Source organism: Pteropus vampyrus, unplaced genomic scaffold (genome assembly GCF_000151845.1).
Source record: "Pteropus vampyrus isolate Shadow unplaced genomic scaffold, Pvam_2.0 Scaffold14, whole genome shotgun sequence".
In the NCBI taxonomy this organism is placed as follows: domain Eukaryota; kingdom Metazoa; phylum Chordata; class Mammalia; order Chiroptera; family Pteropodidae; genus Pteropus; species Pteropus vampyrus.
Genome location: NW_011888795.1, coordinates 13,181,947 through 13,205,542, shown reverse-complemented (window position 1 = coordinate 13,205,542; position 23,596 = coordinate 13,181,947). Strand labels below are relative to the sequence as shown.

General features: G+C 39.1%; 1 protein-coding gene across 1 annotated transcript in view; it reads left to right on the top strand.

Annotated features, from left to right (window-relative positions):
* The window catches only part of USP13 (ubiquitin specific peptidase 13), a 99,262-nt gene that overhangs the window by 23,859 nt on the left and 51,807 nt on the right, over nucleotides 1–23,596 (top strand). Inside the window, exons 3-6 of the mRNA XM_011383028.2 lie at nucleotides 5,082–5,142; nucleotides 12,905–13,026; nucleotides 17,901–18,043; nucleotides 19,340–19,524. Coding sequence (XP_011381330.1) covers nucleotides 5,082–5,142; nucleotides 12,905–13,026; nucleotides 17,901–18,043; nucleotides 19,340–19,524 — 511 coding nt within the window. The remainder of the gene's footprint in view (nucleotides 1–5,081; nucleotides 5,143–12,904; nucleotides 13,027–17,900; nucleotides 18,044–19,339; nucleotides 19,525–23,596) is intronic.

Genomic DNA, 23,596 nt, shown 5'->3' with positions numbered 1-23,596 from the left:
AAGTGCTAATGCCGGCTGTGGGTATGCTTATCTTAATTTTTATTAGATATTGCCAAATTCTTCTTTAGAGTAGTTGCACCAATTTATACTGCTATCTGCAGTGACTATGAACTCCTGTTTTCCCACAGCCTTGCCAGCGTTTGGTCAGACTTTTGATTTTTGCCAATATAACGGTTGTGAAGTGGCATCTAAATATTTGGCATTTCCTTCCGTGAGGGTTGAAAATCTTTATGTTTATTGGCCATTCTGGTTTTCTCTTCTCTGAGTTGCCTATTTATATTTTTGGCCTATCTCTCTATGGGTTTTATCTTTTTCTTAAAAGTTTTAGTTCTTTTTACATTGTGGATACAAAAACTTTTTACTACTTTTGTTAATTATTTTATAGAACAGAAGTTCTGAATTTTGATCTAGTTAGATTTACTAAACTTTTGAAAATGAATTGCGCTTTTTGTATCTTGTCTAAGAAATAGTTTCCCGACTCAAGGTCATAATGATATTTCTTCTAATACTTTAATTTTTTTTAGAAGTGCATGTGTGTGTATGTTAACATTTTAGATCTTTAATCCATCTATAATTTATTTTGTATTTGTGTGAAGTGAGGGAATCTACTTTTTATTTCCCATATTGATAACCAATTGTCCTGCTATTACTAGAGTTGTGCAGTTTTTCCTAGTGATTTAGAATGCCATCTTTTTTATGTTTTAACTTGTTCTTCATACTTGGGTCCGTTGGGGGTTTAGTTCTTTTCTGTTGATCTTATTTTTCTGCATTGGTGTGACGAAACTTGATATCTGGTAGAGCAAGCACTGTTTCCACGTTAACGTTTTTCCCAGAACTTTCCTGAATTTAGAAACTTATTTTTCTCTATAGATTTTGGAATCAGTTTATCTAGTTTAAAAAATCCTGTTGAATTATGATCATGGTCATGATGAATTTGTAGATTAATTTATAATCTATATCATTGTATAAGCAGGGACTTCTGTCTGTTTTGTTCACTTCTGTGTCCTCAGCACTTAACAATGCCCAGCACATAGTAAGTGCGTCATATATATTTATTGAATTTAACGTGGCATACCTTTCTATTTATTCAGATCTCCATCTATCTTTTATTTTTTTAAGCATTTTAATTAGTTATTGATGATGTTTGGGGATGTTATTAATTTTCAAATGTCGATTTTGTATTTAGCAACACTGTTCAACTTTCACTTTAGTCCGAATAGTTTGTAGTCTGTCTGGGGTCTTCTAAATCGTCAATGCTGATTTGAAGTTCATCTAATCTCTCACCCTAGCCCACCTAATATGTTCTCTGTCTAAATTTTGGACAGTGGAGAGAGTAGGAGAAAGAAGAGGAAGAAAGTCCAGGAGATCAGATAAGCCTTAAACCCAATGATTAGCTTTAAAATAATCTAATTTGGCCTAATATTATATGATTTACATTTACTGCTGTTAGGTGGGATACAGCAATTCTTATGAAGTCTGCTTTGTCCCACGTATGCGTTAGTAGTGTTAGGTGGGAGAAAAATGAAATTGAGGCCCAGAGACTTGAAATAACTCGCTGTGGTCACAAAGCTAGTGGCAGAATTGTAAAATGCTGGCCAACTTGTACAGTGAGCTCTACCTCTGAAATTTTGAGATAAATATTTTACTCTTTGACTACAACCCTTTCTCACTTTAGCTCTTTCAGTCATTTATTCTGATTTTGATCTGTTGTTCTGCCTCCTTGAGACCTCCAGACCTGTGACGTGTCCAGGCAGCCATTTCCCCTGTTTGTTCAGCCTGCTTCTCAGAGTCAATGACTTTAAACATTCTCTTCACCAATACCTTCAACTGACTTTATCTCCTTGTCTTGCCTCCTTAGCCACCCTCCAGAATTCCAGCCTGTTGTCTTGTTAGTAACATCCTCTGCTTTCATGCACACACTGCTAGGAATCCCCCGCTGCCCTGGGGTTTGGGACCGTGTCACATTCTTGGCCTTCCCCCGTCCACTGCTTAGCACACCTAGTGTATACCCTCTCTCACTCCAGATTTTGGATGCTTTCCTCGAGCCTTTACCAGGACCTCCCTCATGGTTCTCAGAAAATGTTCTCAGAGAAAATAGAGACCCCCGGACAGCAACTTCCTGAACTCCTTTCTTGCTTCCTGGGAACTCACCTGCATCCAGTTCCTCCCTCTCAGCAGCAAGCTCTGTTCTCTTTGTCCTCATGGTCCTGGGAAACCTGCTCCCTCATTTACTCCACCCCTTCTAGCATCTCCAGCCTCTCCCTCTTCTGGCTTATTTGTCTCACCTTAAAAGAGAATGCACCACAAAAGCTGTCTCTCTAATTTGTGTCCCTTTTTTGTCACCCCACCCTTCAATTAAAGCTTCTTTAAGAACTCTTCTACTTTCCTTATCTCTTCTAAACCTCCCTTTAAGTTTAGCATTGTAGTCCAAGTGATTTTCCTGCTAATCCACTACAGCTGCCGAGGTGGTCAGTGACCTCTTGGTTGCACACTTGGTGGATCTGTTTTAGCCCTGATTTTTCTTGACTTTTTGAGTGTTTGAACTTGTTTTCCTTTTGAAAGGAACCACTCCTCCCCTGCCTTCTTGGGCACTATTCTTTCCTCGTTTTCCTCCTGCCTTTCAGACCACCCTTTCTCACTTTCACCAGCATCACTTTCTACATTTAGCCCTTGAATATTGGCATTTCCAAGGATGGCATCTGACCTTCTTGTCTTCTTTCTCTGAAAGCTGATCTTCCCTTTCAGTGTCATCCGGATCTTTGTTTAACCATCTCTGAACTGGTGAAATCCAAATCAGTCTCTCTCCGGAGCTGAAGGTCTGCCCCTTCGCCTCTGACCTTTTTCCAGTCGAACATCTCATAGGTACTCCATGCTGAGTGCGTCCAGACTGACTGAGCTGTCTGTCCTTTTTCTCAGAGTTGTCCTTTGTCTTGAATTCTGGAGACCTAGACATCCTTTGGATTTTGCTTTTATTCCGTAACTGGCTGGTGACAAAGTGTTGTTGTCTGGGGCTCTCAAAATAGCTCTGAAATCCATCCTGTCCTCTCCATCCCTGCCGTTATTATCTGAGTACTCATCCCACAAAAGGACTAGCCTATCTCCTTTTTCCCCGCTTGGTTTACTTCCTTCAAATTTGCTGCATTCAGTCCCACCCAGTCTGCCTGCTGTACCCAGAGTGATCTTTCAAAATGCACAGATCTGTTCATCTGTGGCACACTGAAGCTTAAAGCTCTGATGTCTCTCCCTTTATTTCAGGATGAAGTCCAAACTCTTTTGTATGTGGTTACAAGGCCCTTCATGATCTGGCCCATGTCGCCTTTTGAACCCTCACTCTTAAATCCACCAGTTTTGTGCTCCAGACATAGCAAACCACTTCTTTCTGGAACACATCGTGATTTCGTGCCTTCATACTTGTTTTCTTTGTCTGGGATGTCCTGCTTCTATCTCCACTCCTTTTTGACTTGTTGCATTTCCTACAATCAGCATATCCATCCATCCATCATCCTTCCGACAAATATTTGCTGAGCAGCTACTATATGCTAGGTTTGCTGCTCTTCTTATGTGACTGGCCTTGGCCACACCCTCCACCCCAGAAGAACTCTCATTTCCTCCTTATGATAGGATTGGACCATTACTGGACTCTGTTGTGCTATTTGTTTGCATATAAGTTCCCCAACTATGTTGGTGGACTCCTCAAGGGAGAGAGCATGTCTTCATTCACTTTGCAGCCTGAGTGCCAGCACAGAGCCTGACACATGGGTAGAATCATGTTTGCTAACTGAGGAGATCTGGTTCTGTGAATGCTGTTGATTTCTAGTGGTGACCAACGCAGGTACAGAGGTAATGGTCCTTAGAAGGAAGACCTATTTTTTTTTTTTTCCTGAGAGGAAGTAGATCTAATTCAAGTCTAAGGTATAAATCTCACATCACTGAGCCTCATGTTCTAGCAGGTCTTCATGTAGCTCATCTCCTTTTTCCCTCCACCATTGAGCAGGAATGGAGAGGACAATGAGGTTAGAACAGTTAAAAGGATGCCATATACTTCTGTAGAGAGATTTCAAGTGACTGCCAGGATTGTTAAAATTGCCTTTGGTACAGGTTTATTTTATCCCTTTTTGAGGCAAATAAGTGGAGGAGAGAGGAACAGAGGCACTGAGACCATGAAGGAGAAGGATTCTAGGAGAGGTGACATGAATTTGACATTAGTATTTGGAGAGACAGGTTCTTGAGCTAAAGTATTCAATAATTTTCACATTCCTAAGATGTGAACTGTAAACTTATAGTAGAAACTATAAAAATGTAATGTGAGAAGCACATAGATGAGTCAGCCTTCAATGCCGAATGATAAAATGTGGGAAAGGAGACTTGGGACTAATAAGACAAACCAAAGAAACAGCAAGACCTGGTGCTGCCATAACATGTGACCATGTGAAAAGTTGCTAGGGTTTGAGTCTCACCCTGTAGTGTGCTGGAAACGTGCTCTCTTCTATCAGCTGAAAGAACGTACAATGTGGAAATGTTGTTTTGGCCATCGGAAACAAACATTTTTATAATCCTGTTTGAGAGTAAAATTTTTTGTGTAGATTGACCAGAATATCAGTGACTATGTATCAATTTTTATTGACTCTTTCAACAATTGTGGGCATGCCCAGGGCCAACCACCAGGGACCCAGTAGGTAGTAGGGGAAAAAGAGCCTCCCTCCCCTCCTGGAGCTGCCACCGTCTTTCCAGAGTAGCTAGCTAGCTCCAGCATTGGGTGTGGACTCCAGCCTCTTGGGAGAAAGTGCCGATTTGAAGTTGAAGCATCTACTTCACTTTGATGCCTGCTTCCACTTTCCTTTCCAGAAGTGCTTTCTTTATAACGGTGAAAATAATCAGGTGGAACAATAGCATTGTCTGTCCTTCACTTACCTCCATTGACCTGGGGCAAGTTCCTGTTTATCCTTCAGTCACTAATCCAAGTTGAATATTTCCTCTGGACTTTTATAAAAACTGAGAACCTCTGAGATGTACTCTTCCCCCACCCCCCAATTGCCTGTTCCATATGCTGCATTTTTAACAATTTCTTGTTTTCTTTTCAGAAGGTAAAAGGGGCATCTGGTGGAGCTTTACCAAAAAGAAGGAATTCCAAGATTTTTTTAGGTAATGTACATACTTATCAGTAGTGTGCCAGATTCTGTGTGTGTGTACACTCATGTGTGAGTGTGCATGGGTGTGTTTTGGAGTAATAGGTTTGTTTATTGCTCTATGATGTAAGGACGATCGCAACCAATTTAACTTGAGATATTCTGCCTCTATTTTGTGTTTACCTAGTTGTGAAAGATGTTTTTAGCACTCTTAGTCGGGTTAGTGTTTTGAAGCAATTATACTTGCAGTGACTGGAGAGTAATTGCAATTCTGCTTCTGTCTCTTTTTTCACTACCTTTAAAGAAGAGATAGTTTTTCCATTTTTATTATTTTAGTATCAGCCAAACTACAGGCTTTATTCAGATTTCACCATTTTTTTTTACTAATGTCTTTTTTTGCTCTAGAATCCCATGTTGCATTTAGTTGTTTTGATTCCTTAATCCTGTCCAATCTATGATAGTTCCTCACTCTTTTTTTTTTTTGTCTTTAACAATTGTGACACTTTTAAAGAGTACCGGTCAGTTATTTTATAGAATGTACCTCAATTTGGGTTGGTGTGATGTTTCCTCATAATAAGTCTGAGGTTTTGCATTTTCGGCAAGAATACCACAGAGTGGTGGGCCCTCCTCAGTGTATGATGTCAGGGGGCATTATTATGCTGTGTCTTCATACTAGTGATGTTAACCTTGATCACTTGTTAGGGAGTGTCTGCTGGGTTTCTCCACTGTAAAGTTACAGTATGGTTAATAAATGTCTTGGAAGCGATACTATGCTAATACCTTATTTCTCCTCAAAGTTTTGTCTGCTACTTTTATTATCCATCAGTGGATCTTGCCTGCAGTGTTTATACTGTGGTGTTTGAGTAGCAGTGATTTTCTGTTTCCCTCATTCAGAAGAGCTAGTTTTGCTTATGCAAATGAGTACTGGTTTCTGTATCATGTTATCATGATCATATTTCATACGAAACTTCTGATGTGGTTTTCCCAGGAGAAAAAGTAGTTGGATAATGTTTGACTAAGCACCTTTAAATCCTTAAATGCCTGGGATTATTGTTTGAAAGGAATTTCAAAATTGTTTGCATATTATGATTTTATTTTGGTAAAAATTTGTACACATATATGTGTATATATATATCTGCATGCATATCTATTATGTATATACATGTACATATACATGACTGAGAGTCTGATAGAATATGCTTCAAATCTTTAATAGTAGTTCTTTCCTGGTGGTGGAATTGAGGTGACTTTTATTTTCTTCTTTTTGCATATCCGTTTTTAACTTTTTCCATAACAAACATATGCTACTGTTGTAATAAAAAGGCACATTCATTATTTGAAAAGTGAAGCCATTGGAAACAGTCATGGAACTCAGCTGGCTTCCTGCTTTGATTCTCCACCTTCTCCTTTAACCTTTGTTAACCTTTTCCTCAAAAGACTTTGAGGTATGATTTCTCTAGTGATTATTTTGGTAATAGACGATGTTGTCATGTAACTGTTTTAAGAAATTAATCCAGAGGTAAGCACTGAGGTTCCGTGCTTCACACAGTGTGAGTGGACCCCTTCCATTGCTCCCTGAGAGCACTAACCCACCATTTCATTTCAGCAGGATGTGTTCTACAGGCTGCTCTCAATGTTCACTGAACGTGACATATCTCAGAAAACCACAGGGTGTGCCTAAAACTCACAGCCCAGCAAAAATGTCATATTTAGACTGTACCAGTTTTTGAAAAAATTAAATTTGAGCCTCATTAGCACTCTAGGGCGTGTCCCAGTCCATTTCTCTCTATTGTGTTATACCCAGATGCTTCATGAGTTTATATTGGCTCCTTCATGAATTCATATTAGCTACTTCATCCCAGTAAGAATTTGGTTTTGCAAATTGTGATTTACAGGCCCCTCAACTGATGCTTCATATCTCCCAGTAGCAGGTACTTTTCTCCTGTCAACCTGATCACAGCTGATTTCAAGTTGATGTGGCCTGTTAATTAACTTCGGTGGAGGACTATATGAAAACATTAGGCTTATATGACAGAAAACTTAAAATATTGGTGGCCTTAAATAAGATAGATGTTTATTTCTCTCTCCTGTAGAGGATGTAAAGAAAGAGCAAGTCCAGGCTGATGGGATGGCCTCATGTTCTGTCAGGATGTAGAGTTTTCCCATGTTTCTGCTTCGCCCTCTATCCTGGCTTGCAATGATTGGCTCAAACAGTCACATTGAAACCATTGAATCATTCAGTTATGACCTTCAGTATTCATTTCATAAGGGAAACTAGGCCATTAGCTTGTGCTGAATGGCTTACCCAAGTCTCCTGAGCACCATCCTGCCCTCAACAGTCAAGTCAACATCCAGGTCATCATTTGGTGACTTGTGATTTCTAACTTCATGGTTTCTTCATGGTCCAGAATGGCTGCTGGAACTCCGCTTATCACACCCTAGATCTGGGAAGTAGGGAAGACTAAGGGGGAGGATGAAATTTAATCTCCCAGTGGAGTCAGTTTCCTCTTGTCAGCCTTCTCACAGATCCTTGAGCAACACTTCAGTTTACATTTCTCTGGTCAGAACTTGGTCATATGGCCACACCATGTGCTACTCAGGAGACTGGAAAGTAAATTCTGTTAACTGGCTTTATTGAATAAAGTCTGTTATTAAGGAAGAAGGAGAGAATGGATACCTGGAGGCAGCTAGTAGCCTCTGCCACAGACTCTTTCCCTAAAAGAGACACTGGGATTGTTTCTTCATGAAGAGGAAGAGAACTCAGAACACTCTTGCAGTCTTTTTTGCTTCTTTAACTAGAAAGTACTTTTTCATTGTTATCGAAATGTAGTCATGCTGTCCCTTCTTTCCTTTCATAGAACAGATGTAGCTGACTAATGCTTTCTCCTGGATAGAAACCCCCTGCCCATTCACTTGATGACTTGTGAATAATTCCTCTTCCACTGGCTCAGCAGTCACATTGAAACCATTGAATCATTCAGTTATGACCTTCAATGTTGATTTTGTAAGGGAAACTGAGGCCATTAGCTTGTTCTGAATGGCTTACCCAAGTCTCCTGAGCACCATCTGCCCTCAACAGTCAAGTCACTCTTTTTCCCACTTACCTTGATGTTCATTCTAGTGAAATCACAGTTAAGGATCTTTCCCTCTAGTTTTTGCTGATCATTTTTTTTATCAACATGACAGTTATGGGTAACTTTCGAATCATTTAAATTTTATACTTCTTTTTGCATTTAGAATTTAAAAATATTTTTTGAATATATAACACATGGACAAAGCTTAAAATTGCAAAAGTAAGTTTCTTTTTCTCCCTTCCCTGTCTTTCAGCTCCTTTGTCAGTCTCCTCTGAGACAAATACATCCTTATATATCTTGTATGTTTTTCCAAGGATAGTCTTTACGTATGCCATGCTTTTAGATATTTTTCTGTAGACAATGGCGAGCCATTAACACTTTGGTTCTCAAACTGTGCTCTAAGGCACCCAGGGTGCTGCAGTGAACTCACAGGCACACCTTGGGGAATTTTAAGTCTTCAAGGGAACACAGTGATGCTAGAACATTGCATGAACCATTAGCTCATATAGTTTTACTATTAGAGTATCCTGTATTACTTTTGATAACTTCCTCTCTTTGTGAAGCTGTTTTTTTGGTGGTTTCTATGGTAAAAGGCAAGAACCATGTAAAAATAAATGTGGAACAGGAAAAAGGGAGGCAATGTCCAGTCCGACTCAAAGAGAAGTTGTGCAGAGCCCAACAGGTGCACACATTCTATTAGTAAGGAATTGTGGTTATTTAAGAATGAAATAAAAAGTATTTTTTTTTTCAATTTAGATGTATTATTTTTTAAAAAATGGTTCTTAAGTAGTCAGAACATAAATACTTAAGCTGTTGGGACCTAACTACTAAATAAATAGATAGAACTGCCAGGCATCCTTTTTGGCTTCCGGCTGCTGTGTAGAAATTGCTGGGATGCTTCAGGGCGCTGTGACCCAAGACCATGTGGGCAGCTCTGTGTGAATGTTTCAAGCTAGAAAAGGACACTATTAGGTTGTCTTTTAGAAAGATAACTTAAAACAATATGACAGATTGTGAAATTTGGTAATCAGCTGATATGAAATGTATTGTTTTATGAGATAGGAGGAGAGAAGAGGGGATGGAAAGGAGTTCAGGATCTTCAAGGAAATACTTCAGGACTTCTGACGTGATTCTGGCCTAATCTCATATATTTTTTACAATAAAGCTATGAATGTGTATAGTTGTATAAATAACTGCTAACGGATCTCAAAAACATATCATATCTTTGATATGTCATAAAAATGGTGTTCAATAGTCATATTTTTATTAAGTACCCCTACTCCCAATGTTCATAAATCAGAGTGAATGAGTTAGGGTCTTGTGTGTCTGAAGAGAGACCTCAGCCTCAGACCGCTTAAATTCCGCTTTTTTGGCTTTCGCCCTGGCATTCGTTCCAGATGGGAAATAGATTGAAAACAGAACAGTTGTGGAAAGTTCCAGGAACGTATCTGTTCAGAAATCTCACCTGTGCCTATAATGACCAGTGGTTCCAGCGAACTCCATTTTGCCCTTTGTTCTGAAGCAGGTCGTGCAACAGGGTCTGGGCTCAAGGGGTGTTCCTCCCGTAACTTCTTTTGAAGGTAATGGTTGGTCAGATTTCACAGCGTTGAAACAGCCATACTGCTCACCTCCAGCACACAAATTAAGGTCAACTTGATCAGGCCAAGAGAATTCCGAAGTGGGCAGCAGAGCCCTGGCTTTCCTTAGCGCTCCATTCCTCCACTGTGCTGCTTCGTAGGTTAGGAAAGTTTGCTGCTTGGAACTGGGTGTGGTCCAGCCACATCTCCCAGGAATCTGAGAGGATCATTGAAGTAGAGTTGGGGAAGAAGTATTTAAAAAACATTTTTTTTTTAAACTTAAAGAAGGAGCTCATCCAGTCACAATGGAGAGTGACTGATGGGAAAATTGGGGGGTCCCAGTCCTAGCAGTCCCTAGCGTATGGTTATTTGTAGGTTCTTCAACTAGACGTTTTTGGGGTGGTGAGATTCTAATTAGAGAAATTTTGGAATTATAGATTTATACTTAGGATTGTGGGGCCATATATATGTTCTGGAGAAAACTTAGATTTGTCCTTTAAAATCAGAGTATAGGTTACCTCTGCTGACTTTCCCTAATTTGGATTAAGATATTTGGGAAAGATGAAGGTCTTTTTCCATTCCATTGAGTTAAAAATAAAAGTAAATCATAAGAAGCCCAATGAAGTTCTGCTTTTTTTGCACGACAGCAGTCTTGCTTCTTTTAAAACACTATCGAGTTACTAATTAAAAAAAAAATCCAAAACCATAATGACCCTTTTGATGCTCTTGCTTTGCTGTTGTCCTTAGCACATTGGGTTTTTAACATTCTGAAGTCTCCTTTCACAGACATTTGCTGAGTGTGTGGTGTGTGCTGGATATTGTACAGGGGCCGGAGATATGGAAAGTGAATAACTACCTGCTTCCTGCTCTTAGAGTTTACAATGAAGAAGCATTCAATTCGAAGTTCATATCTTCTCCACATTCAGATCACATAGCAGAGCCCCACGTCATATCATGGTCTTCCTGAAACTTACTTCAGGATTGCCTTGAAGCTGGGGCAGCCACAGGGATGAGAAGGCCCTTTTGATTGTGTTGTGAGGAGTGTGGAGAAGATGATGATGATGTTGGCGATGGTAATGGCAGCTACTGTCTATGGATCCCCTAACATCTGCCTGGTCTGATACTAGGTGCCTTAAAACTTTATCTTGTTTAATCCTCTCAACAATCTTGTGGGGCTAGATAATATTATCCACAGCGTACACATTATGAAAGTGAACTTAAAAGAACTTGGCCGGTGTTACATAGCTTGTAAGTGTTAGAGTGGGATTTTTTTGGACTTACGTTATTGTTGTCTTTCGCTAGGTAAGATTTGAATTAGTATTACATGAGTATATTTTCTGTGGAAAAGAGACACCTAGATAATATGTTGTATAAGCTGAATCTGTACATGAAAACAAAAAATTTGTACTTTGCTTACTTAAAATTGTTATATACAATAATAAAGAAAAATTTAAGAATAGAGAAAAGTTCACCCACTCACTATTTTCATTTGTTCGGATTTCCTTCTAGTTCTTATCTATAAGCATAAATTCTACGAAGTTGTCTTTACAATGAAGATGAATTTTGTATTTTTAGCATTAACATAGCATAAACATTTCCATGTTTCTAGATAGTCAAATAAATATAATTTAAATAACATTCTATTGAATTGAACACCATTTTCATTGTACATTTAGGTTCTGTTTTTTTCATTATAGATATTGGGGCATTTAAATTTTTATGACACGTAAAGTATCTTTCTTTAAGTAAATGCCTTCAGTGGCTTTTTAAACTCTTAGAATCTCCTTTAACATTGTCTTTTGTCAAACTAACCACTTATAGCTATCTAAGAATAGTTTTGTTTCTATATTTTTGCATTTCCGATTCTTATTATTTAGAGTCTTTCATTGAAATGTTTAGACGTGTTTTAGCCGTATCTCATTTTCCACTTAAAACTGCCTTCCTTTGAGAATTCAAGAGCAGTGCTATACACAGAAAGATACTAGTTTTTTGGTTGGGGGCAAACAACAAGGCAATAACAGAATCTAGATCCTTTGGTTTTCAGCTGGCTGCTTCATCTAGTAAAATATCTTTCTCCTATCTGCAGAGCTCATGTTTGTGTACCTGTTTATGTGTGGGTTTGTGTGTGAGAGTGGAATATGGTTTAGTACCTCTTTGTCACCATAGTTCCAAACATCTAAATATACAAACATGATCTGGGATGCTGGCATCATGTGAACATGAGGCTGAAATGTCCATGTAAATATTATGACAGGATATTTGCTTGAGCCTTCACCTAACCTTTACCAGAGATTAGCCAAGCAAAGAGGCAATGACTTGATAGATAATGTCCCAGAGGACCTCATCTTTCTTACTGAAAATTCTTCACAGACTGAGGACAACTGGACATTTATATTACCTGGTTTCACCCCCTCTGGTTTACTATGCAATATCTCAAATAGCCTTTAGAGGGGGAGGAGGAGTGAGAGGGGGAGAGAGAGAAAGAAGGAAATTGAAATTTTATTCTTAAATAATAGCTACCATTATTGACTACCTATTCTGTGCCAGGTCTCTTTCTACACTTCCTTATTGATTCTGCATATAAAGTGTGGGAGATAGGTGTTACTATCTCCATTGTACAAATGAGGGAACTAAATTAAAGAGTGTGACTTGCCCAAAGTAACATTAAGTTTGGAGCCAGAACTGCACCTAAGTTTATCTACTCTCAAAGCCATGCACGTTCTTCCATATTACAGTGTTGTGAAAAACATTCCAACCCATTCTTGTGAAATCAGGAACCAGGTATCCAGCCAACCATAATGAATAGTCTGGTCCTTTAAACATCTTTAAGAGTTGAATAGATGGCACATACATATGTCTATTTTAACTGTAAAGCTGTATGATATGACTCAGTCTTCTTTATACGTTTGTCACTTATAAATAAGTATTCATAACTTAGGCAAGGCAGAAAGGCCTTTTGCTCCCGATTTGGGGCAGGTGGGTGGTCGTGTCCGAGGAGAAAGTCTTGTAAATGTTACACCCTTGGTTTGTCATCCCTGTGGACTTCTTGCTTTCCCAGTGAGTGCTGCCTTAGTGTGTGGAATGTTCTTTCTTCATGTCTTGTTCTTTGTTTTTGTTTTCTCCTCAGATCTAGATACTGATGACGATTTAAATAGCGACGATTATGAATATGAAGATGAAGCCAAACTTGTTATATTCCCAGACCACTATGAAATAGCACTACCAAATATTGAGGAGTTACCTGCCCTGGTCAGTGAGTGTGCACGGCTGCTAGCTAGATGCGCGTGACTCTCTGTGTCAGGTGTGTGTGCGTGTGTGGTGTGTGTGCACTGGGGGGTGGGGAGGGGAAGGCGGGTTGAATGAGAGAAGAAGAGAAGAATGAGCTCGAACATAAGCATATCGCTTCTTCTCTGTGAAAGGGCTTGCAGGGTTACATTTCAGTAGCTTTAGGCCAATTACCCTCCGCTCCCTGTTACTGCTGGTGCTGTTTGGGCTTCTATGCTCCCTAGGCTGTCCTCCTCCAGGCGGGCTGGCTTCTTGCTGCCTGTGACTCACCATCTGTTGCTTAGATTTTCATCCTGTGCCCCTGAGGTGTGCAGGGGCCGTTGCAGAGGGGCTGTCTTCTGATCAGAGGAGTGACTGTTTTTATGTCTTCTGCGTGTTGGCCTTCCACGTAAGATTTTGTTTGGGGAAAAAATAAGAGTCCCCTTGCCTAAACAACAGCAACACGTTATAAAAATAACCAAACGTTTACAAATCAGGGGTCTGCAGGAACTCTGGTAATGCAAACCTACTTTTCAGTTTCGTTCCTCATGAGGTCTAAGACTCTTTTCTAGGTTTTAGAATTTAGTTCATTTTTGTAGAGTGACTGTCATCTTCCCAAACAACTTGAAGCTGGGGGTGGCAGTGGTGGTGGGAAGCAGCCGGGTTCTATTTCACTTCAATTCTCAAATCCCAGAAATGGGCTCAGAGTTCCTACGGGGACCCTAACTATTTTTCCCGTTCTTTCCTCATTTCCTGTATTGTGTCGGCCACTCCACCCTTCTTTCCTTTGCTGTCTTCCCTTTCTTACCCTCTTTTCCAGTGTATATAGCCTGAGTTCTCAGAACCTGGCCACGGATGGCAGTGGAGTCAGGGGTCAGGGTCGATTTGAGTGTGGACATGCCAGTTCATTTTTTTTTCCCTTCTCAAACTCTGCCAGAACCAAAGCCAGATCTTTAGGTCCCAGAGTCTTCAGTACTTTGGGTGACTCTCTCTCAGCTACCTGTTCACTTGCCCCTGCCATGAGGGGACATTTGTGCTTGGGGTCCCCAGGTCATTAGGGGCCAGGTTTCTACAATTCAACCTCTTTTGCCCCTGACTTACTTTATCCCTAAATATAAGACCATAGAAGTGAAAATGTTCTGTATTTAGGTATTATAGCTTTTTCATCTCATTATTAGGTGTAACATATCTTTTTTAGTACTAAGTGCACACCTTCAGCAGTGCATACAGAATTAAATTACCTCTGCTTTCTCCAATTCCCTGTGTTGACCCATATGGCTGTAACCAAGGATAAAAATACAGGAGTGGACGAAATGGTCTTGCCTCATCTCATTACCTGATACTATATACTAAAGCTTATATCTCAGTAATACTGAGAGTTTTTATTGCCCTTGTTTAATATAACTCTTAGGTCTGCTGTCAGAAAAGAAGCACGTTGTGAATAAATGTCATGAGAAATGATTTTTCTCTTATTTACTTATAAAGAAAAAGTCTTTATGTGAAAAATTAACAAAAAAGTTTTTAAATGCTTTTAATTTTTCCTATATTTCAGAACATAATTCGAAGTGTGAATACTTTTATTTAAAAGTGCAGTGACATAGAAATCTGAATCCAGAAATATATATGATAGTTTTTAATAAAGAGTCTTTTAGAATTAAGAAATTCTTTAAGAATGAAAAAAAAAAAAAAGAATTATTAGGAAGGAGAGATTGAAAGAAAAGCCTGGATTTATCCGGTGGTAATCAATAGGTTTTATCTCTATAAAAAAAAGGATAGTTACTATATTTTCTTTCATGTTTTTGCTACATTTTTGGTGTTTCATAATTCTCTTTTTAAAGTTTTAAGTAACAAAAATTATTGTGCTCAGAATCACTCAACCAGGTGACTCTTCCTTCATCTCTTGAGCATCTTAGCACAGAAAAAATTCAGTTTCAGGTAGTTACTCTCTAGATTCTACCAAAAAGTTAAACCACCACTTAGCAACGTGGGGTTCACAGAGACATAGCATTTGGGGCTCAGTAGGGATCTTACAATCTGGAATCCAGTGCTTCATTTTAAACATCAGGAACTCAGGCAGTGGTGGTGTGTATAAATGGTTGGCAACTGGCTTCCTGAGGGAAAAGTCCTGCTTTGTTTGCTAATTTCTGTGGTGTAAATACCACCACCATGGCTGGTTTCAGGCTAACAGCATGATGGCACTGAATGCAGTGTTGGGAAGAGACACGCAGTAGCCTACCATTATACAGAATTCCCACCATTTATATAACACAGATGTAAATAACTGAGATATAGTAAAACAATTGCAAAGCATTTTTAATGTTCGTTACCTTTGAAAATATATTTTATTCAATGGTAGGTTTACAGAATTTAATTTTTATTAATGGCTGTGTTTAACAACCGTATTGTAGAATTTCTTAATATTTAACAATCAAATCTGTGAACCAGTTTGAGCTAGTTCTAGAACCCCATTGAACTTGAGGCCTACAGAGGCTTAGAGTGGAGCCAGGACCAGTAACAAGGTCTCTCGCTTCACTCCAGATAACAAATCTAGGGAAAGATAATTCACAGTATACTTACAGGATGATGGATCCTAACCTTCAGCTATGATCCATAAAAGAGGCCGCTAGTGATTTTAGATGATATTCTGGAAACACTAGCTCAGTGTGTTTTAGTAGTCCAGAAGTTTAAGGAAATTTTGTTGAGTGTCACAAGGAAGGGTATTGAAAGAAAAGAATATTATATGCAAATCTTGGTCAAAATCATTGCGCATTGCAAACCAGAACTCTCAAAAAGGATCTAATAGGAGTGGAGAAAATTCAGATGAGGACTGGGAGGGGATTGAGGGTAGTCAATGAAATAAGGGTGTTGTAATAACAGGCCAGACCAAAAAGATTTGGATGCTTAGTCAGAAGTGCTCAGGTGGCATAAATAACTCCATGAAATCAGGAAGGGGCTGGTGGTGAACTCAGCTCTGTTCTCTAGGTGTGGGCAGCTCTGGAAGGGGTAAGAGATGAGTTTTGATAGTTGAAAAGAGAGAGTAATTATGTAACAGTGTTTATTGGTGAGAGATGAATGGGAGTATCTCTTTTAAAAGGTTTTAAAATATATTTTTGAGTGCCTGACCTGTAATGGGGTATAACTTTTTTGAGAGTGGGGACCTCTTCCTTATTCCTGATGATGCCTGGACCAGTGTCGTCAGTTGGTAGTGTTCAGTATAACCTTGTAGTTTTAAGCTGGGGAAGGATAAGATCTAATATTCACAGCAGATCACTCTAGCTTCTGGAAGAAAGGAGACTGTGAGGAGGCTGCTGTGGGCCATCTGGGCAGCGGTGATGGTGGTTGGAACTAGGATAGGTGTGGTTGAAATCGAGAAGAGATAGATTCCAAATAGATTTTGGATGCAGGACTGATAGGAATGGCCCATGGGCCAGGTAGGGGTGGGACAGCAGCTGGGGGAACTTCCTCTCTTGTCTCTTAATCAATTGTAGAGTCAATTGTCAGTGCTACCCAAGGGAAAATATTCTGCATGAAGTTCAGCTAACTGTGCAAGATGTTGGTGATGTAAAATAAAAATTTTGTTTAAAAATTTTAAAAAAATAATTCAGTGGCTTTTATTATATTCAGAGTTGGGCATCTATCACCACTATCTCATTTTAGAATTATTTTGTTACTCTATAGCTATCACCTCCCAACCTCTCATCCCCCGCAGCCTCTGGCAATCACTAATCCATTCTCCAGCTCTATGGATTTGCCTATTCTGGACATTCATATAAGTGGAATCATACAGTACATAGTTCTTTGTGGCTAGCTTTTTTTCACTTAACATATTTTAAAGATTTATCCATGTTGTAACATGTTTGAATACTTCATTTTTTATTGCTGAATAACTTTCTATTTTATGGATAAATGACATTTTACTAACCCATTTATCATTCATTAATGGGCACTTGGGTTGTTTTTGGCTATTATAAGTAATGCGTCTATGAACATTTGTGTATAAGTTTTTGTGTGAACACATATTTTCATTTATCTTGGGTATATACTTAGGAGTGGAATTTCTGGGTCATATGGTAACTCTAATCATTTGAGAACCTGCCAAACTCTTTTCCAAAGTGGCTGTGCCATTTTACATTCCCACTAGAAAATGTTTTTAAAGACAGCTAGGAGTAAGATATAGGATTAAGCAAATAGCAAATGTGGTGATAGGCATATGTCTAGGATCAATTGGGTTTGGGGAAAAGCAGAGAATCTGTCCTCCCTTTCCCATGGTCAGTTGGTACCAAGCTGGACATCACAGATTTGCTCATGATGTGGACTGGTCTGGCACAGAGACACCTAGGCATGTCCCTATCCAGGGTCACATTTGCACTAGATTAAGTAATGGAGCTGCACTGCTTGCATTTCATTCAAGTGCCCTTGACCACATGCCATTGTGTGATGAGTTGAGGATATTGGATATCTGGGTGTGTATTTGTTAGGAGGAAAACACACCACTTGAGTAAATCCTAGGCTTTCTGGTAGCTAATTTCACCCCTATAAATTGTTCACCTTATACCTTTCATTCTGCTTGCTAAGAGGTAGGAATTGTGAAATCTGACTCCTACATTTGGGCTTACAAACTAGATTTGGTACCTTGCTACCTTGTGTCATTGTCACTACTGCAAATTCCAGACCAGTGACAAAACCTTGATTCAGGGAGAATGTGTTGCAGTCAGGAAACCAGGACCTTGCTTTTGCGATAACTGTACCATTTGAATTTTCTTGGCTTAAGCTGTATTTATTAATAAATTTTAAAATTCATTTTATAGAAGTTGCTATTTTCTTAAACTCAATATGTTACATCTGGGTTTGTCTTACAGGTAACAATTGCTTGTGATGCAGTTCTTAGCTCAAAGTCTCCCTACAGAAAGCAGGACCCAGACACATGGGAAAGTGAGTTGCCAGTATCCAAGTATGCCAATAACCTCACTCAGTTGGACAACGGAGTCAGGATTCCTCCAAGGTGAGCATCGGATAGCGAAATGGAACGTTATCCCCCTAAACTGGCCAAAGGGATACTTAACTTGTCTACCTCTTCTCAGAATTAGCAGTTAGATATTTTTGTATCAGATGATTTAAAAAATAAGCTAAAAAATTTTCTTAAAAATTATTCGTACCTTTGTAGTAGGTGCTGAGCATGGCCAGCCCATCCCCCTGAGCCCATTCCCCACTAAGGCTTCCAGTTGAAAGCACTTGTAATGCTTTTCTTGAGAGCTTGGTAGGACTGTACATGGGACAGTCAGAAACACAGCAGAGTTAATGCCTGCTCCTATCCTTCTGGAATAGCCCTCAACCAGTGACTGTGGAGGGGCTGGGTAAATACCCTACATCCCTACCCCTTAGGCGGGATACCGGTCTCCTGGAGTTCCCCAGCTGGACTGAGCCCCAGTTGCCCATGGTGCCTTTCTGCCCTTTCCAGTCCACTTTGCTATGGTGCTTCCTGAGATCACCTTCCAAACACCCTATTTGCATTCAGACCTTTCTTTCAGAGTCTGCTTCTTGGGGAACCCAACTTACAACAGTCTTTGGTTGTCACATTTTTGGCTGGAATGCTCTTTGGGCTACATTAGCATCTCCTGTTAGAAGCTGGTGTGTTTACAGAGGCAGGTGCTAGAAGGAAAAAGCAAATGGATTAGAGATGTGTCCAGTCTTGTTGAATCCTGACTATACTGCATTCCCATTCCATGTGGTGTTAGCGAAGGCACACGACCTCAGCTTCTCCTGTTAGCAGTGGGGGCCTGATAATACTGATGCTGAAGGGTATTTATTAGAATTAAGTGATAGAACTTTTCTGTAAGGTAATTGGCATATATGCAACTTTTAACCTTCACTTAAGGTGATTTTCTTTCTACTTAATTTAGCTTTGCTGTGTCGTAGGTTTTCGTTTAAACTAGTTTTCCTAGGTGTGGTTAATACTTTCTAACTTTAGATGTGTATATACATGAGATCCTTAATGTTTTAAACTTATTTAAATTCCACTGTCCTTCACATAGGAATATTAAGAAAATGACCTCCCTTCCCATCCTCAGGTTGTGTCAGTTTTCTAAAGTGAAAGAGTCATCGAGGAGGTGGGAGGAGCTAGTCCCCATCTGGGTGGCAGGCAGGATACTGAGCTGTCCTGCTGCTCTGGGAGGGGTCTTGCATTCCAGTGTCTGTTTCTTGTGGCCCCCAGCTTGAGACACTCCATTATTTTGGATGTTAATTTTCTAATTATGCCTTGCATTCCAGCTGTATTAACTGGTCTCTAATGACTTTCCAGTGGTTGGAAGTGTGCCAGGTGTGACCTGCGAGAAAACCTCTGGTTGAATCTGACTGACGGCTCTGTGCTGTGTGGGAAGTGGTTTTTCGACAGCTCTGGGGGTAACGGGCATGCACTGGAGCATTACAGAGACATGGGCTACCCTCTAGCTGTGAAACTGGGAACCATCACTCCTGACGGGGCAGGTGAGTGTGCCTGTACACCTCTGGGAACTTGCAATGCCTCCCTTTTAGATTTAACTAGCGCCTTAATCCCAGGATTGGAGGGTGTGGGCTCTGGACTCAGACAGTCAGGTTTGAATTCTGATTCTGTCTCTTATTAGTCATCAAGTCTTGGGTGAGTTTTCAAATCCTTTAAGTGTCAGGTTCCTCATCTTGAGGATAATCATGGTACCTCCCTCATAGGTTTGTTAAGTGCATAAGCTTCTAGCCCAGTGAACACAGTAAGGTCTTAATAAAAGTTAGCTGTTTTTATTATTATCTTTCTGTATATCTCTGTATGGCTAAGAGGGCAAAAGTAGGAACCAGGATTTGTGAAGCGAATGTACACAAACAAACCTACCATTAAGAACAGTAGGCGGAAGCCCTAGAATTCATTATTTGGATTAGTATCATTTTAGGAACAAATGGATTCATTATGGAGAAGATGGGTTTTCAGGGATACTGTGTGTTCAGAATCCCTGCTGTCAGCTGGCAACAATGGTGTTTATGTGCAGCGAGGATTAGAATTGGTTTCTATATGTACTGTCAGCTTCAGAATTGTTTTGTTTTGTTTTGTTTTTTTCCTTTATGCTCTCATACTGCATGCTTTAAATGTTAGCGTTTGGTTGTGTTTATAGTTAATTCTTTCTACCATTTTGTGAAGAAAAAGGGAAATAATATCACGGTAAGTAATGAGAAACTTAAATATTGAGCACGGGCTATAAGAAATCATCTAAGCCTCATTGAAAATATTTACTACGTGTCACTCCAGATCAACATCTAGGTTCATCTTCTCTATCTTTCTAGGCTTTAAGCTCTGTTTCTTTTTACTTTAAGGTCAGGTGATTTTTTTTTTTTTTTTTTAGGAGAAATAGAAAGGCATTTGACTTTTCTCTGTTATCATTCTATGACTGAATTAGCCTGCTTAATTTGCTAGGGTGTTTTTGCTAAATGTGGTACACTTGTCAACCATGCCTTTTCCATCAAACTGGTTTTGTTTCTCATTTATTTTATAACTGAGGGCTGGCACTTATGTCAAGATTTTTTTGATTCACATATCGGATAATTTTCCTCCTTTCAAAGTTGGTGGACTTAACTTATCAGAGAAAAGTAGCTGCAAGAGTCTCAGGTGCTTGTACGCCGCCCCAGCCCCGCCCCAAAAACAACCCAAACAAACAAAAATACAAATCTCTACACAAGCCAGGTTGAATCCTAAGACTTCCAGAATCTGAAGAGAAAATTCAGGATCTGTGGTTAGATGTGGGTTACAGCAAGGTACTTGCAAATCATTGCCGTGTTGAATGACTGTTGTATTAGGAAACCATCCTTGTCCTTTTAGGGGACCAGAGAGAAGGGTTTGTAATGTAGGAATTCTGTTGGATGAAATTATAAGGGGAGAATAACTCAATTGTTTTGCTTTCTATGCTGTCTTATGTAGTACTTTGATAAGACCAGTTATTAGAAGTCTAACTCTTAGCAAATCCTGTCTAAGACTACATCTATTTGTATACATGGCTTAGTTCTAAAATTTCAGTTGTTTGAAAGCTGGGCTATGTCTTATCTCTGGGTTCCGTACAAAATCATACACATATTAAGCCACATACTTTTGTTAAATGAACCATCTGGTATATGAATATTTAAATAATTAGATTTTTAAATGTATGCTAATAATAAAGGCAAAGGTTAATTCTATTTTCTACGCATCTTCAATTTTCCAGAAACCTTCTTCTCGTGTGAAACTTATTTTTAAACTACAATTTAGAGTACATCTGAAGTTTCTTTCCTTTCAGCTCGAGGAAGTGAGTTTTATATTTGCCCCTTGATTATACAAGAAGCAGATGTTCAGTGTAACATATTTAGAAAACAGAGAAAAGTTTAGGGAAATAAATAAAAATCACTAGTAATACCACCTGCCAGACAAATCACTTCTAACAACTTGGATATATTCTTTCAGTCTTTTTTCTTTTTTAAGGCCTTGATCAGTCCTTATACAAATGCGCGCATCCTCCCTGCCCCCGTAATTTTACAAAAATTGAATCACACTATATAAAGTTTTATACCTGATTTTTTTGATTTAACTTTAAATTATCTTTTCTTTGTCATTAAATGTTCATCAATATCCCATGATAGTTTCATAAATCACTTTACTGTGCCCTGTGAGTTGATGTCATTTTTTGCTATTCTGATGAACATCCTTGTACTTTTGCAAATCTTTGGGTGTTTATCTGATGATTTTTTTTAGGGTAAATTCCTATGAACAAAAGATTGAACCTTTTAAATTTTCAATTGCTGAGTTTTTTTTTTTTTAAAACAGTTATAGTAACTTACATTCCTACCAGCAATGGATAAGAATTTACCAAATCTTTGACAACTGTGGGTATTAAAAAATTTAAAAAACCTTTGCTAACCTGGTATCTTATTTTAATTTGCTTTACTACTGAGGCTGAATATTTTTCATAGTCTTTTCAGCCGTTCATAGTTCTTAATGTGAATTTCTTAGGTTGATTTTCTAGTAGGTTTGTGTGTAGGTGTTTTTTCTTATTGGTTTTAAACATCTTAGCTATTAAGAATATTAACCCATTACCTGCCATAGTTAGGTCTTTTTTTTTAGAGGAAGAAGAACTTTTAAGGTTTTCTTTATCAAATAATTGATAGTATTTGAATAAATACTCCTGTTTTAATCATAGATGCATAAAATATTCACAGTAGCAGTGTGGATCATACAGCTTGTGATGGGAGTTCTTGAATTTATTTAAGAAATAAATAAAGAAAGAAATAATGATCACTTTTTGAAAAAGGATCAGGAGTTGATCTTTGCTTATCTTGTGCATAATTGGTTTGAACATAAATGATTATTTTCAGTCTAATTATCATTTTATAAAAGTTTATGGTATGCATCAATTGTATTTTAGTTTCTTTTAACTCTGTGTTTAATAGATTGGTAACTGTAACTTATTTATTTAAAAGCCAAATAAGTGAATGAAAACATATAAAGTTTCCTTAAATATCTAATGATGAACCTTGTGTATGCTGTGGCCCAGGAGGGCAGGGTGCCCTTCGTCTGGGGGCAGGGTAACCACCTTTTGGTGCAAGTGCCACCGCTGAGGGTCCTGTCTACCATACTTGCTAGGCTAATTGAGGCTGATCCAACTTACAGGAGACAAAGTCTCAGACTCAGGGTGTTTAGTTTTTAGTTTATAATGAAAAATTCAACTGCCTGTAAGTGGGATGTTTATGTCTGCTTGACTAGTACATTCTTTCCCCATGGGAAACTGAATTATATTTAGAATATTGCTTAGTAAACATGGAATCCAAGCAGGTTGTGAGGTCAAATATTTAATGGTAGCATGATCTGATTATCCTGGTTTCCTTCTCCCCTGTAAGGATATAACCTGTTCAGTGAGAAACTCCTACTCATCTTGAGGTCTCAACTCAGAATTAGTTCTTCCAAGAAGCCTTAATGCCTCAGGCTAGGCCATTGTGGTGGCCTGGATAGTAAAAATGGGCCCCATGTCAAATTCCATTCGGTCCCCATGGGTATAACAACAAACAAACCAAGAAACAGATCACCATACAAAGAAACAAACAAAAAGCTTTCCTCTGTGGGACGAGATATTGGTTTGGCAAAGCAAGGATGAGGTTCTTGGTGGGATGAGGGCGAGAAGGGATGGAAGAAGGAAAGGATGTTTTTTTTCTTCCATCATGGAAACTAGTTTACCGAAGAATGTGCTTCAGTGCCTTGGGTGATTGCAGGAGAGTCTTCCAGAGATGCCCAAGACAGCTGTGAAATTGCCTGTCTCACTGGCCCTGCACTAGCTCAATAGCATCTCAAGGTGGTTTTTCTTCTTTAGTCATCTTCATTCTGTGACTTGGGCTTAAGCTCCCTTGAGTTTGTCACAGCCTGAAGATTTGGAATCAAGCCATTGACAGCTTCATTTTAGTTTTGACCTAGCTTGTGCCCATCCTGTGTGCCTCTGTAGCACCTTGTACTGCTCCATCATAGCGGTTTTTACAAGATCCTGTAACTGTTTAATGGTGGCCGCATTGGACAGCAGGG